This window comes from Aegilops tauschii, chromosome 2 (genome assembly GCF_002575655.3).
Source record: "Aegilops tauschii subsp. strangulata cultivar AL8/78 chromosome 2, Aet v6.0, whole genome shotgun sequence".
Classification (NCBI taxonomy): Eukaryota; Viridiplantae; Streptophyta; class Magnoliopsida; order Poales; family Poaceae; genus Aegilops; species Aegilops tauschii.
Window position 1 is genome coordinate 653,798,928 of NC_053036.3, and position 15,329 is coordinate 653,814,256.

General features: G+C 46.5%; 2 protein-coding genes across 2 annotated transcripts; both read right to left on the bottom strand.

Moving 5' to 3' along the window:
• Window positions 1–146: 146 nt before the first annotated feature.
• Window positions 147–3,720, bottom strand: LOC109745925 (uncharacterized). Its single transcript, XM_020305038.4, has 6 exons — window positions 3,368–3,720; window positions 3,139–3,211; window positions 2,961–3,031; window positions 1,623–1,709; window positions 1,226–1,544; window positions 147–564 (listed from the first exon to the last, which is right to left on the bottom strand). The coding sequence occupies exons 1-3, from the start codon at window positions 3,629–3,631 to the stop codon at window positions 3,015–3,017; spliced, it is 354 nt and encodes a 117-aa protein (XP_020160627.1). The 5' UTR covers window positions 3,632–3,720; the 3' UTR covers window positions 147–564; window positions 1,226–1,544; window positions 1,623–1,709; window positions 2,961–3,014.
• Window positions 3,721–10,571: 6,851 nt separating this feature from the next.
• LOC141041463 (peroxidase 5-like) lies at window positions 10,572–10,972 on the bottom strand. Its single transcript, XM_073507615.1, has 2 exons — window positions 10,784–10,972; window positions 10,572–10,718 (listed from the first exon to the last, which is right to left on the bottom strand). Exons 1-2 carry the CDS (start codon window positions 10,970–10,972, stop codon window positions 10,572–10,574), a joined length of 336 nt encoding a protein of 111 aa, XP_073363716.1.
• Between the last annotated feature and the right edge of the window lie 4,357 nt (window positions 10,973–15,329).

Sequence of the window (15,329 nt, forward strand, 5' to 3'; positions counted from 1 at the left end):
AAAAATACAGTGGAAAAAATTGATATCAGAACACAACCTGTATTATCAACCATTATTCAATACATCAACTACATACACAAGACACAGCTACCATTACTCAAGAGATATCAGCCATTGCCGTGATGAACATTGCAGATTTATCTACATGCAGCAAGGAACCACCACAATGATTCATTGCAAACTTCTGACAGTCAAGCACGCGGTACATAATAAAACATTACCGGTAAGATTCAGACAGCTATGGTTACTAGAAGGCGTGAACCTTTAGGCACATTTTGCAGGTTCTACCAACAAGTAAGCTTAACTAACACCTGACAGTCCAGGGGTGAGTGACAACAGCTGCCAAGTACTACAGACAGTGCTACATCACACTGCATAGGAAGGGCTCGTGGATCTACATACTAAGAAGGGCTCGAGGCCCAACATAGCTCGATAACATCATATCGAGTGGCATCAGGGGGGTTGTTCGGCAACACTGGTGGTCATCGAAGCACTTCGCCTTGGCTATTGGTTGTGAAGGACATCATGTATCTCCCAAGAATGTTGCTGATAGGAAGAGGCCCCCTGTCACCACAAGCATCACCATCATTAGTACTACTAGACAGTTCCCAAACAATTTCTAGGAAAAACTATTGGAAGTAGTCATATACTTGAGCAACTGTAACCAAGTAGTAATTCCTTAGAGCACATTCTTCTGGCAACTACATACAGCCATAATACTAAAGCCACTTGAACAGAGCGAATCCTTGGAGCACATTCTGGTATGTGCATTAATACTCTCACACCATTACAGATCACATAATTATCATAGCAATTCAATGATTCAATCTGCAATCATACTGAAACTAGTCCAAAGCATGGATGCAATATGACGAGAACAAGATTTCCTCAACGGCCATAGCCAACATAAAACAACTGAAACCGAGCTAATCCTTTTAGAGCGCATTCTAGCAACATATGTGCATTCCCACTCTGAAGTTATTACACGAAACTGAGAACACATAAATCCCACCTCTTATTTACAGTCGACATCTTGACAGTACAGCTATAAATAAATAAACCTTTGGGGAAAAAAATTCATTACAATCTGTAATGACTTCAGATGACTAGCACGAGAATTTCGCAGCAGTTGCAAGTTTTCAATCAAAGATAGTCTGGACATGAGTAATCAGTTGTAATACATTCTACAGAAAGATAAAGCATGGGAGTGGATGTGTTGTGTTACCAGGCACGAGAATCACAGCTGTTATTACGGTTATCACCCATGACGAATACATGGCCTTGAGGGAGGCGCTGCAGGACGATGCACAGTTTCAGTATGGGAATCATCCGGGCATAGGTCAAGCAGATAACAACAAGGATGGAGTGGGAGGGAGAGATCGTCCACCATCTGAGACCCGTCATTTCATTTGGAAACAACAATGGGGGTACTCAGGAAGTCAACAACACAGAGCAGCCATGCCACTTTTGGTCCTCCTCCTGCAGTAGTAGTAGTATAGTCATTTGTTTGTGTAGTAGCAATGGTCATACAAGTATCTCTGGACCTGGCAATAGCAACTCCTCAATGTTGTTCAAGGAGACAATGCTCACTCAGCAGGGTAATAGAAAGAGATGCAACAAACCATGGCTTCCATCGTGTACGACGCATGCGGTGCGGTGTAGTGTTCGTTCTGTGCAACACCGTTAACAATAAGCTGGCCTTGCCGGACCTGTAAAATAAGAGAGCACGTAAGAATGTTGAAGGACTAATATGGAAGCAGCATATATAATACTAAGCACGGTCACGGGGACGGAAAGACGGGGATACGCATACAGGGACACGGGATACGGCTTTTTTCAAAAATAGCCATTCGGGGATACGGCAGGATATATAAGTATTTTAAAAAAATTAGATGAAAGATTGTTTTTTAGTACTGACATATGTTGCCTCATTTTTAGATGAAAGATTTTTTTTTTCTTCGAGGATCACACGGTCACTTTACAGGACCCTGCACTCAGAGCCCATGTAGCTCTCCACTCAGAGCCCACATAAGGCCCAATTCCAGGAAACCCTACACAAGTGCTCCTCCAGCTGTTCCCTATCCCGTGCTCCTCTTTCCTCCCTGCCCCAGCCGCCAAGAACTGTAGCGAGGAGATGAACATTACACCGCACCGCATGCGTCTACATCTTCCCTTTCAATCCACCCAAATCTTCTTTCTCCCTGCCCGGAGCTTTTTCCTCGCCTGCAACCACCTCGCCTTCTCCTCTCTGCCTGTATCTCCTTCCCTGCTAGCGACCGTCGAGGTTGCCAGCTCGAGCGTGGCATCCGTCGGAGGAGAGCTAAGCAGCGTCGTGGTCGCTGGAGGCCGGCTCCCGAGTCCCCCAACGTATCCCTACCGTATCTATGCCGTATCCTGATTTGTTTCATTTTTTTATTCAGATAAGATGGGATACTGCAGGATTCGCGTATCCCCCTGTGCTAGAACGGCAATACGGCAGTTTCTGCCGTATCCATGCTTTGTAATAGTATACGAATATGACAATCCTTGGTGAAGCAGCATGTGTGGATCAGCAGGATGAACAAATGAAAGAATGATTGATATGCATCTGAAGATATATAAGCACCGCCTTTGTGAAAGCAGCATATATCAATCAGAAGGATGAATGAATGATACTGTATCAATAATGTGAGTACAAGACACTGTGATTGTCGCCTTTGCTCAATCAGCAGGATGACTAAATGGAAGAATGAACAAATAATAAGTACTGTACTTAGTAGTACCAAAAAAAAAAGCTCAATCAGCAGAGGGGGGTGACTAAATGAAGGATTAATAAATGGAAGTAGCAATATCTATGAATGAATTGTACAGTAGTAATAAGGTGGGTGGAAGCAGGACAATGCTAGCGCCATCGCGTTTGCTCAATCAGCACAGCAGGATGAATAAGTGAAAGAATGAAGAGATGAGTAGTTGATGATTACCTCGATGAAGTCTCAATCAGCACAGCAATAACCCTCTTAATGAATACAACATCCTTACTTATGCCACAATTCTGCAGTAAAAATTAGGAGAAATGTAGCATCAGATTGACTGACTGACAAGTAGTAAAAATGGAATGGAAGAAGAGAAGAAGTAGAGGTAAAAAGCAGAGCAATGTACCTGCAGCGCGGTAGGCACCCTGAAGAAGACAATATCCCCCACAGACGGCCGCCCGAACATGCATGTAGCTCACCTGACCAAAATCAGAATCAAATCATCCATTCCCCATTTCATTCTTTGGTAGGTCATGGCAGATCATGGCAGATCCAAGGCAGGCAAGCAGAATGGAAGAGATCTATCTGTCTATCTAGCAGTGGCAGAGGGGGAAAAGAAAAGAAAAGGAAGCTACTTTCTCTGCGACGGCGCGGTCGCCGGGGCGGAGGGTGGGCGCCATGGACGCGGAGGCGACGAAGCGGACCTCGGCCAGGGCGGCGGAGACGAGGAGGACGACGAGGAAGAGCTTGAATCCGTCGGAGCAGCGGAGGCGCGCCAGCCAGCGGTGCAGGAGGGAGGCGGAGGTCAGCAGCTGCTGGTGGCACGGCAGCCAGTCCGCCGGCGACAGCGACAGCGGCGCGATGAGGCCCCGCAGCAGACGCGGCGGCGCCGTCGCCATCCCCTTCTTCTTCTTCTTGGTCGGTCTCTCTCTCTCTCTCTCCACCAAGAAGAGGGAGTGGGGAGTAATGGCTTCCTTCCACACCAAGAATCCTCCTTAGTACAGTAATGACTTCCCACAACCGCTCTAGTAACCGAGTAAGGCCCAGTTCTCTTTTGTACGATTCACCTAGAATCATAAGAATCAATCCTTTACCTAGCTTCTCTCAGATTCTTAAACCCATATATTTTTTTTACAATCCTAGCTGTTTATATCCTAACTAGCTAGGATCTTAAAAAGAAAATACGAGTTTAAGATTCTCGGAGAATCTGGGTGGAGAGTCGATTCTCAAATTCTGGGAGAATCGGTCAAAATAACTGGGCCGAAGAGAGAGAGACCACGACTCTGGCTACTGGCTAGTAAGGGAAATGACCAATCTGTCATCCACCTCTACCCAGAACGCACCAAGATTTATGGCTTTAAAAAAATCACATTTACATTCATGTCGTATGAATGGGTACAAATATATTTCAGCCCTTTTTTTTATATATTCAGACAGTGGCAATTTAGGACAGAGAAACTGGGCCTAATCCTAACCCTTTCATGCTCTAAGCCGTTTCCGTCACCAGAACCCGATCGGTTTTGGCACTTGGATGGTTGTCTTATGTCTTATCCCATGTTTTCTCGCTAATTGGGCTAAATGTGCTAAACTGTACCTACTCTAGTGGAAATTTCGGAACACTCTTTGTTAGTTGGGCCTAGCCATCACACAAAGCAGGAAAAATTTACATCTCGAGTCACTGTCGATACGTAGCACTTGAGTCTGCTCGGAAAAAAAGGCGGGTCGTTGCTCTCGAGAAACCTAGGCACGCCTCTACCGTCGTCGTCGCCGCCGCTACTGACGATACAGGAAACAACCAGTACCCTCGGTAGGGTTGTGATTGTGGCCAGAAGTATCAGAAGGGAGATCACACAAGGGGGTTGCCAAGGCTCGGGCCATCATGGTGAGGCAACAACTTATGCCCTGCTTTGTGTTTGTATTGATGTGGGAACACCTCGGGCGAGGGGGTTACAAGATGATGATGAATATGGCTACCGAGAGTATGGTCTATGGGATAGATGATAATGGCTACCCCTAGCCTCACCTTATATAGGGGACAACCACTAGGGTTTACAGGGTCCCTAACCGACCTTGCGTTGAGGGCTACTTGTCTTGCATGCCAAGATGATCGCCTGCTTGTGCCCTGTCAGGCCCCTCGGCCGGCTCCTGGAGATGTGTTGCCGCCAGGCCCCCAGGGTCCTGAGACCGGCCCAACACCAGGCTTCCTGACCGACGGGCCACCATCAGTCTGTTGCACCGTCAGGCTTCCTGACCGACGGGCCCCCGGGGACGCTGCTGGTGAACCAAAGTCGCAATATTTCAATGTTCCGATGAGTGGCTTCTCGATCAACTCACTAACTCTAGCAGGTGCTTCAGCGAGCCGTCAGTGTTTCAACTTGCACGTTCAGATTGTCTTTCATCTATTGGCCAACAGCGTCTCCTCTAGTACCTCGATGTGGAAAATTTGTCGAAATTTATCCATATTGACCCGATGCCTGGCAGTAATCCTCTAGTGCCTCGACAATTTGATTCGCACTTTCTGAAGCTGACTTGAAAAATAAAAATAGCAGACTATGATGTTCAAAAAGGAGGTGGCTGATTGCAGGATACGGCACTGCCACTTTTAAAGCTTGAAGAGTTGAAACAAAAACAGACGACGACGACAGTTAAGCCTTTTCAAAGAAATCGATGAAGTCCCTCTTCTGCATAGTCTCCCTCCATATTGGGACAAATATCAACTCTCTACCATTAACACACCCAGAAATGAGATCGGCAAGCCATGCCTGAAATCCAAGAAACATACATATAGATATAGTGATCATGTTCGCTTGTTGGGATAAAAAGTGGCGGAAGACATTATTTCCAAGAAAGACCTGAATACATATAGATATAGTTTCTGCTGGTACCAAGAAAGACCTGATTTCCCATCTTCATTCATCCTTGGGCTGTGCCTCATCAGATACTAGTTTTATTTTATTTAGTTGTTGGTTGAATCTCAAAGTCAACGGGACCATGTGATGTTTCAGCACAATCAATCAACGACAGTGCAGAGGACTTAATCTTGTCTATCGACCTTGTAACAGACTTCAGATTGGCCTTCACCGACTTGAGCTTGGCCTCCTGCAGTTGGGCGTGCTTGAGCTGCAGCACCCTCTTCTCCTCCTACAGCAGCTGAGCGTGCTTGAGCTCTTGCTCCTCCAGTACCTGCTCTCCTCCACCAGCAGCCGGGCACGCTTGAACTCCTCCCGCCGTACCCAGTTCTCCTACTGTGGTTGAGCCGCTCCTCCTGCAGCTTGAGCTCCAACAACAACATTCTGTCCATGCAACATGGACGGTTAGCCCCAGCCCCAGGAAATCATGCATGCATACATATATAAGGCCATGCACAAGTACAAATTGTTTGTTGTAACAAATGTCCCTGCCACTATTGTTGATAAGCATTCAAGAGGGATTCTAGCAAAGCAAATATGGCAGCATGTGAGTACTGCTAGCTGTGCAAATGACAGTTCCCAAAGTTATTCATGTTACAAAAACTGATTCCTGCAGAATTGACTGAGCATGACAATGTAACCAACCACAACGACTGGTCGAGCATTTTATATAAGATGAACAACCCTGTGGCCAATATTGTTGGGCCACATCGTCTCACCTCATGTCTCGATCCCTATATAAGTCGTCCCCATTTTCCCTACATACAGTAATGCAGATGGTATTGGTAGCTAAACAAATTCACCCACATAAGTAAATCATCACCTCAAACAGAATCGCTGTGGTGGTTTAACACCACTATTTTTGTTCACATATTGTCCTTAACAGGAAACATACACATTTTTTTTGAGGGAAAAACATACACATTTGCTATGACAAAGATCATCCTACTACGTACAGAGGTAGGGACAAACAATGTTTCCTTGTATGTACTCCCTCCGTTCCTAAATATATATAAGTCTTTCTCACCATCACCGTAGAAAATTCTTATGGGCAAGTAGAGAGGAGAGATCAGTGAGAGTGGGCTCACCTTGAAATCTGCGGCAAGAGAGGAGGGGCTTCACTTTCACTTTCACTTTCACGCGGAGGAGGAGGAGGAGGAGGCTGGACCTGGACCTGGACGACGCCGGCGACGGATGCGTCGGTGGTGGAGATGGGGGAGGACGAGCGGGACATGAGGACACACAGAGGGAGAGAGCACCCCTGCAGGTGGAGAGCGCGTGGCGGCGGTAGGGTGTGGAGAGGGACTGAGGGAGGGAGAGGCGGCGCAGAGGTTTCTCTTACGGGAACAAAACAAGACGTAGGCCCAGCCCATTAGACCCATTGAGACAGTCCACACGATCAATCATATATCCTCTAGTTTTTGCTCCAAAAAAAAACTATCCTCTAGTTTGTCTCATCCTCTAGTTTCTCAAAAAAAATTAAAAAAATCCCATGCGTACTCTCTTCCCCTAAAAGAAATAGCTTCGTTTCTCTCCTTCCCGGATCATTTTTATTTACCTATAGGTCATCTCCAACGGCAACCCGTATGTTTTCTCCCGCATCCGTCCGTGGATACGGATGCTGGAGGCCACCATTCAACGCTAGCCGTATACATCCAGCCTCACTCTCTTTTTAAGCCCACACGATCAAATAACCCCATACATAGATTGCAGACCCTCAAATAGCCGCATGCAGCACTAGTTCAAATTTAAAAAAGATCAAATATTACATCCCAACATTGTTGTCCCCTTTAACCGCCAACGCTTGAAGACAGTCTTGCGCATCCGAAAACGCCAACAAAAATAGTCAGTAAAGAGTACATCCGTCAAAGTAGTCGCCCATCAGTATCAAATGACCGCGTGCCTTGTTGCGGTTGAGTACTCGATGACCCTTGATCGAGCCCTTGAAATTGAGAACAAGTTCCTTCGCACGCTCCACGTCTTCAAGGACCGCCAACATTATCGCCGTCTCATCCGAGTATTCCTCTTTGTTGGACAAGCCATCCGACGACTCAACATAGTGCTCATGTATGTACTTCAAATCGCAACCCATAGTGCTCGTACAAAGCGGCTCAGTACCACACCTTTTACTTACCTCTGGATTTGGAAATCAAAGTGCACCATGAAGATCAAGGTGCTTGGCTGGCTACTAGTGTATGACCATCTTAACACAAAGAACATGTTGATCAGATAGCACTATATTATCGAGGGAGGTACTAACTGTCTCCTTTATATGACCGTCGAGCTAGAAGAAACCTTGGAACACATGATATTCCCTTGGAATCACCTGGCCCACACATGGCTTCATACTGGACTGGATTGCTCACTCAAAAAATCATTGGGGCCACCTCCTATTGATGGAAAACTTCCTAGTGGTGGCCTGGGCCATTTGGAAGGAGAGAAATGCCAATCACTTCAGAGGGATCTCACCTTCTTTTCTCTCCTGGAAAAACAGGACGACGAGTAAGATCTTGGAGGACAGTATCGACACCACGGGATCCCCGTATTGCCCAAGTCAGCTTGGCAACGACCTAGATTGGAACTACCTCTTGTAAAACCCACCATGCACATATAAGGGGAAGGCTAGTGGGATCTCATTCTCATCTACTTCCATAGACCTAGACTCTCGGTAGTAACTCATCTACACTATTGTAATCCCTCGCATGAGGTATACCCACTATGAATAACAACACAAAGGATGACATAGGTTATTTCTCCTCACCGGAGGTCCGAACCTGGGTAAAACACCTGTGTGAACTCTGATTTGGTACTTCCGGCCACATTAGCAACCCCTGTGCGAACCAGATTATGCACCATATCAGCTCCTCTTTCATTCCTAGTATAAAATATGTGACCAACATTGTTTCACTGATTGCACCGTCATATAACCGAACCTGATACACACACCAATTGATTCAACACCAGCAATTATCTCATGCAACTATGGTGCACATTCACACCGAATTCCTACAAAAATGTTATGCCTGAAACATGTGCGAAACATTTCTTTAATAGCATTTGCGATGCTTACGCGGACCCCGTAGGGGGAACAGACGAGCTTATGTATTGTTTTTCACGATTTAGGGAAGATTCTAAAAGGTTCTTCTCCTGAGAGTTTTTTCGTTGTTTGCTCTTGTTTCATTTTGGGATTTTCATTATTTTCTTATTTCAACCTTTTTATTTTCTTCCCCTTTTTTATTTTAAAATGAATATTTTTAAATGAACTTTGTTCAATTTATTAACTATTTTCATTTTTTATATTCACTATTTTTTCAAAAGTCCATAAACATTTATGAAAAAATTGAATATAATTATATTATATGACATTTAATAAAATGGATGATTTTTAAAATTTATTTAGATTCTAAAAAATTATGGTTTTTTTAGAAAGAAGTAATTAACCTTTTGAAATTTTTATGAACATTTGTTTCCCAAATTTCCAACAATTTTAAAATTCATAGATATTTTTGAATTCATGATTTTTATGGGTATGTTTTCAAAAAAATGTCCAATCAAAAATAAGTGAAAATAGTACTAATTTTCCCAGAGAATATAAAACCCAGCTCAAGAAGGTAATGCTGACCTAGTTTTTGTTGAGCAAGTTGGGTTATGAGATGAGAATTCGCCATGTGAAGCGTTCACCACACCCAGAACTGGACGGCTGCCTATTGCACCATGGTCACGCATATCACCCTCAAGGTAATGATACCCTAGTTTTCCTTGAGCAAGTTTGGTTGTGAGATGAGAATTCGCCATGTAACGATTCACCACACCCCGAATTGTACTGCTGCCTGTTGCACCATGGTCACATACATCACCCTCTGCCCGCCATTTTGGTGTGTGCCAACCTACATCACGCTGGTCGTGACTAGACCGCAGGCCCCCGCCCGCCACTGGAGGCTCCACGTCAGCGTCCACCTCCTTGTCGTGATAGCTGGCAGGAATCTTGATGGTGTCTGCGTGTGGATCGTGGGATGACGGTGTCGCTCGGATTGAGGCGTGGTGTGATCGATTCAATCCAGCAGATCTCAGGTATGGCGTCCAGAGCTAGTAGCCTTGGCACGATGATAAGAGTGGACACGGGGATTTGGGCTCTTTCGAAGAGATAATGCGCTATGTCTTGTTTTGATTGTATTGATTTCGAGGGTGTACAGAGCACATGTTGATCTAGCATGAGATCGATTGTGTATGAGTTTTCGTCTACCGTTCTCACCCCTCGGTTTATAATGATACCAGAGGTGCCTAGAGTTTACGCATAGGTCGCTTACATCTAAGGGTTAAACGTAACAAAGAAAACCTCTAAGTCTTGAAGTATGCGCCAAGTCTTCAAAAGATGTCCACCCTGGCGCTCTTGGGCCCGACAAACGTGACCCACTGCTTGATTATAGTGGAGTTGCTCGGCCGGGCCCATATAGCTGGGAGCCGGCGTGGCTAGCACCCCCGAGTCTAGGACACCATCACGATGCAACATGCATGCCATGGACGCCAACGAGCAGACATTATGTTCGATGAAATGTCCACACCAAAGATAGATTAAAAACGAGAGGAAAACATTGCCACGTGGACATGACTATGTCAAAACCACCCTGAGTCCCTACAGATACCACTTTAATTGAGTCGAGGGATGAAACTTCTCCGGTTTAGAAAGTTCAACCTGTAAATTGTCCGGTTTTGAAGTTAAGGAACGAAATATGCACTTCTCTATTGTTGTTGTTGTTGTTGTAAAATCTTGCTAGAACCAAGAACTGCCAATATTTATTTGTGAGAAAAATAGCTAGACTGAGCATGATGCATGCATGATCAAAGCATTCCTTTCTAGTACTAGAACCATTTCTCCTCTTCTCCTTTAATTGACAAGTCCATTTCATTGATCATGCTTTGCATACGGAAGTCAGCTGAGCCTGCCGTTGCCGTCGGGGCTGAGGTCCAGCTGCCCCATCCTGCCCATCCCCTGCACGAACGTCTCGAAGAAGGCGTAGGGGCTGTCGGCGAACTGGGTCACACACATGGCCGTCTCCGGCGACCCGGTGAGCAGCGTCTGGTCGGACGTCGAAGGCGTTGCTGGTGGCGTCGAGCTTGGCCGTGGCACCGTCGCTTGCAGGCCTTCGCCAGGGACGCCGCCATCCCGGCCTCCATCGTGGGGTCCTTGCCGGCCTTGCCAAAGCCGCTGAGCCGGTTCTTGAAGTTGGCGCAGTGGGCCTGGCCGAGCGTGTGGGCGCCGGAGAGTGCTACGAGCTCCGGCACGGTGAAGCCGTGGTCACCGACGAACACCGCCATGGAGTAGTAATCCATTGATGGTCACCTCTGTATCCACCTCCTCCTTGGCCGCCACCTCCACCGCCGTATTCGCCTCCCCTTCCTCCACCTTGTGCCGCCGCGCCACCGGCCGCCACGAGCAGCAGCAGCAGCACGGACAGGACGGCAGCGGTTGCGCGAGTGGCATGCTGCTGCTTCATGATCACCTTGACCCACACGCATGGGCACAACAAGTGAGAGGTCGTTTGGCCGGTTATTTGTAGACACGTGGATCGACAGAGGAGACTTCTCTGTTGGCCAATAGGCCACGGCTAGGCGTGTGGGTCATGCCCAGCTAGGCCCGGCTATATAATGCGTCGAGCCGATCGTTGTAACCTGTCCCGTGGAGTCGAGTTCGAGTTCGGGAAAGAAAAGGATTGCCGTTCTTGCGGCAGGGGGTGTACATGCGCAGGCAAATCCACTGTGTCATGTCTCTTGTTCCTCCTTCCTTCTTCTTGGTTCGTGCCAGAGAGCGAGAGGGTGACCGAGGAGAGAGCTAGATTTGGTTCAAGGTGTTGTAAGTCAAAAGTGAATGAATGGATCAAAACCTCATCTTTATTCCATCGATGATCACTACATATATATACAACCAGAACGGACGCGTCCGATCGTGGGGATGCGACGAAAGGTCGTACCGGTTAGCATCTGCACGTTGCAGTACAGAGATGATTAACACTCCCCCTAATCCTCGCTTGTCCTTATCACTGATCATGCTTGGAATCATCTCCTCCAAAAATCCTGTGGGAAAAAATATGACAAGATACACATAATATGCCATGAAAAACTCCTCCAAAAACCCTGTGGGAAAACAAGAAGAAAATGACATATCACCATGCTTGTATTACTATTGCCTCATTAAAAACCTTTCATGAGCACTAGTAGAAAAAGGGCCATTTGTCCCGGTTCATAAGGCCCACCTGTCCCGGTTGGCGAACCGGGACTAAAGGGTCGTTACTAATGCCTAGGCCTTTAGTCCCGGTTCTTATACTAACCAGGACAGATAGGCCTCCACGTGGCCGGTGCTGCGAGCCCAGGCAGGAGGCCCTTTAGTCCCGGTTGGTGGCACCAACCGGGACCAATAGGCATCCACGCGTCAGCTGTTCAGGGGATAGGGTTTTTGTTTTTTTTTCTGAAAGGGGGGTGGATTTGGGTGTTTCATATATTGTGTTAGGTAGCTAATTAATTAATAAAGAGAAGTGTCCTCTCTTATCTCCGTGCTTGGTCGACGCTACGTACTATACATAGAGAGACCCTCGACACGCTAGCTAGTAAGAAAATGAAGGAAACCATTAAGTATAGAAGTTCGTCATGCATACCGAGAGAAGTGATCGACCTCTCCTTCTCCGAGAGATTGGTCGAACAACAAGTTTTCGTATTATCTATCCGACGCTACTGGCTACATACATATACAATATGTAAGATCTCTTACAATCCCCTAGCATTTGAACTCAATTCTCCGGCTTTATTGATGACGTGGTCAAGAAAGAATCCCGCCAATTCCTCTTGAATTGCTTTCATGCGATCTTGTGGTAGGAGTTCATTCCGCATCTACCACGTCTAATTTGAAGAAGGGAGTTAATACATATATATGAATGAAACTCAACAGAAATGATGGTGTAATAAAATGAAATTGTGAATATTATTGCTTACGCACTTCATATTGTCTTTTAGAGTAGCCCCGCTTATTTTTCAAAGTCGCGTTGTAGATGAACTCGCACACATAGTATCCACAGTAATCATTCCCTTGTTCCTGCCACAAGCACTTTACGAGAAATAGAGGTCAATCAAACTGATAATGAAGCATTATAAATGGCATTGATGAAAGTAGCTAGAATCAACGGGAGATGCGCGCAACTAGCTAGCTAGTAGTATTTACTTTCGGATATCTATATTGCAGCTCCTTCGACAGTCCCGGAGCTTCTGCGGTGAACTGTTTCCAAACCCTGCAAGACAAAGAAAATAATTATTACTTGAGATATCAAGAAATGAACAAAAAGTTGCCGATATGGTGCGATAGTGATCGATTGAACTTACTTGTTGAGAATTTTAGTCATGTCCGCATAGGTCTCGGGATCTTTTCGTCTCGAGTCTAAGACGGTTACTAGTCCCCGCTCAAGCTTAATCTCCAGGAGAATATAGTGGAAGCTGCGCACGCATGCATAACTCATCAATTACATTACTATAACCTCGCTCGAGTAATAAGGGAAACCAAATATGCACACGACAGTAACACTCACTTGAAGTTGTAAGGAAAGAGTATTAAATCTTTGTTTTGATTTATTAACAATGATTTGAGCAAGTTGGCCTCGGCCTCTTCGGCGTTCTTTGTAACCTATAATTCATCTATGAGATTTGTGTTAATGAACCCAATATCATACATTTCTGCTTTTATGCACTCGACGATCTTCAATCTGCATAATATAGTGAGGATAATTATAAATACATGCAATGAAAGAGTTGAGCTATATATAGAGACTTAATTATGACAGAAGTAGTACTTACAGACAGTAGCAAGTGAGCGTTAATTTATCGAAGGCCTTTTAATTGAAGAACTGGAAGAACTCCTCAAATAGAACATGCAACAGATCAGTTCCAATGAGGTCGTGCTCCTCTTTAATTCTCAGATACAAAGTATTCGTCCCCCAGACTCTCTGCAGGTTTTCATGTACCAATTATGGAATCTTCGCATCATCGTTGTTAGAGATTTTTCATCTTTGACGAGAGGCTTGTTGGGGAACGTAGCAGAAATTCAAAATTTTCTACGCATCACCAAGATCAATCTATGGAGTAATCTAGCAACGAGGGGAAGGGGAGTGCATCTACATACCATTGTAGATCGCTATGCGGAAGCGTTGCAAGAACGCGGATGAAGGAGTCGTACTCGTAGCGATTCAGATCGCGGTTGATTCCGATCTAAGCGCCGAACCACGGCGCCTCCGCGTTCAACACACGTGCAGCCCGGTGACGTCTCCCACGCCTTGATCCAGCAAGGAGAGAGGGAGAGGTTGGGGAAGACTCCGTCCAGCAGCAGCACGACGGCGTGGTGGTGATGGAGGAGCGTGGCAATCCCGCAGGGCTTCGCCAAGCACCGCGGGAGAGGAGGAAGACATGGAAGAGGGGAAGGGCTGCGCCAAGACTTGGGGTTCGGCTGCCCTCCCACCCCCCACATATATATAGGGGCAAGGGAGAGGGGGCCCGGCCCCCTCAGATCCAATCTGAGGAGGGGGCGGCGGCCACGGGGTTGCCTTGCCCCCCAAGGCAAGGGGGGGCCTCCCATTAGGGTTCCCCCAAACACCCAGGCGCATGGGCCCTGGGAGGGAAGGCGCCCAGCCCACTAAGGGCTGGTCCCTCTCCACATACAGCCCATAGGGCCCTCCGGGGCTGGTGGCCCCTCCCGGTGGACCCCCGGAACCCTCCGGTGGTCCCGGTACATTACCGGTGACGCCCGAAACTCTTCGGGTGGCCAAAACGGGACTTCCCATATATAAATCTTTACCTCCGGACCATTCCGGAACTCCTCGTGACGTCCGGGATCTCATCCGGGACTCCGAACAACATTCAGTAACCACGTATATCTATTCCCTATAACCCTAGCGTCATCGAACCTTAAGTGTGTAGACCCTACGGGTTCGGGAACCATGCAGACATGACCGAGACGTTCTCCGGCCAATAACCAACAGCGGGATTTGGATACCCATGTTGGCTCCCACATGTTCCACGATGATCTCATCAGATGAACCACGATGTCGGGGATTCAATCAATCCCGTATACAATTCCCTTTGTCTATCGGTATGTTACTTGCCCGAGATTCGATCGTTGGTATCCCGATACCTTGTTCAATCTCGTTACCGGCAAGTCTCTTTACTCGTTCCGTAACACATCATCCCGTGATCAACTCCTTGGTCACATTGTGCACATTATGATGATGTCCTACCGAGTGGGCCCAGAGATACCTCTTCGTTTACACGGAGTGACAAATCCCAGTCTCGATTCGTGCCAACCCAACAGACACTTTCGGAAATACCTGTAGTGCACCTTTATAGCCACCCAGTTACGTTGTGACGTTTGGTACACCCAAAGCATTCCTACGGTATCCAGGAGTTGCACAATCTCATGGTCTAAGGAAATGATACTTGACATTAGAAAAGCTCTTAGCAAATGAACTACACGATCTTGTGCTAGGCTTAGGATTGGGTCTTGTCCATCACATCATTCTCCTAATGATGTGATCCCGTTATCAACGACATCCAATGTCCATGGTCAGGAAACCGTAACCATCTATTGATCAACGAGCTAGTCAACTAGAGGCTTACTAGGGACATGGTGTTGTCTATGTATCCACACATGTATCTG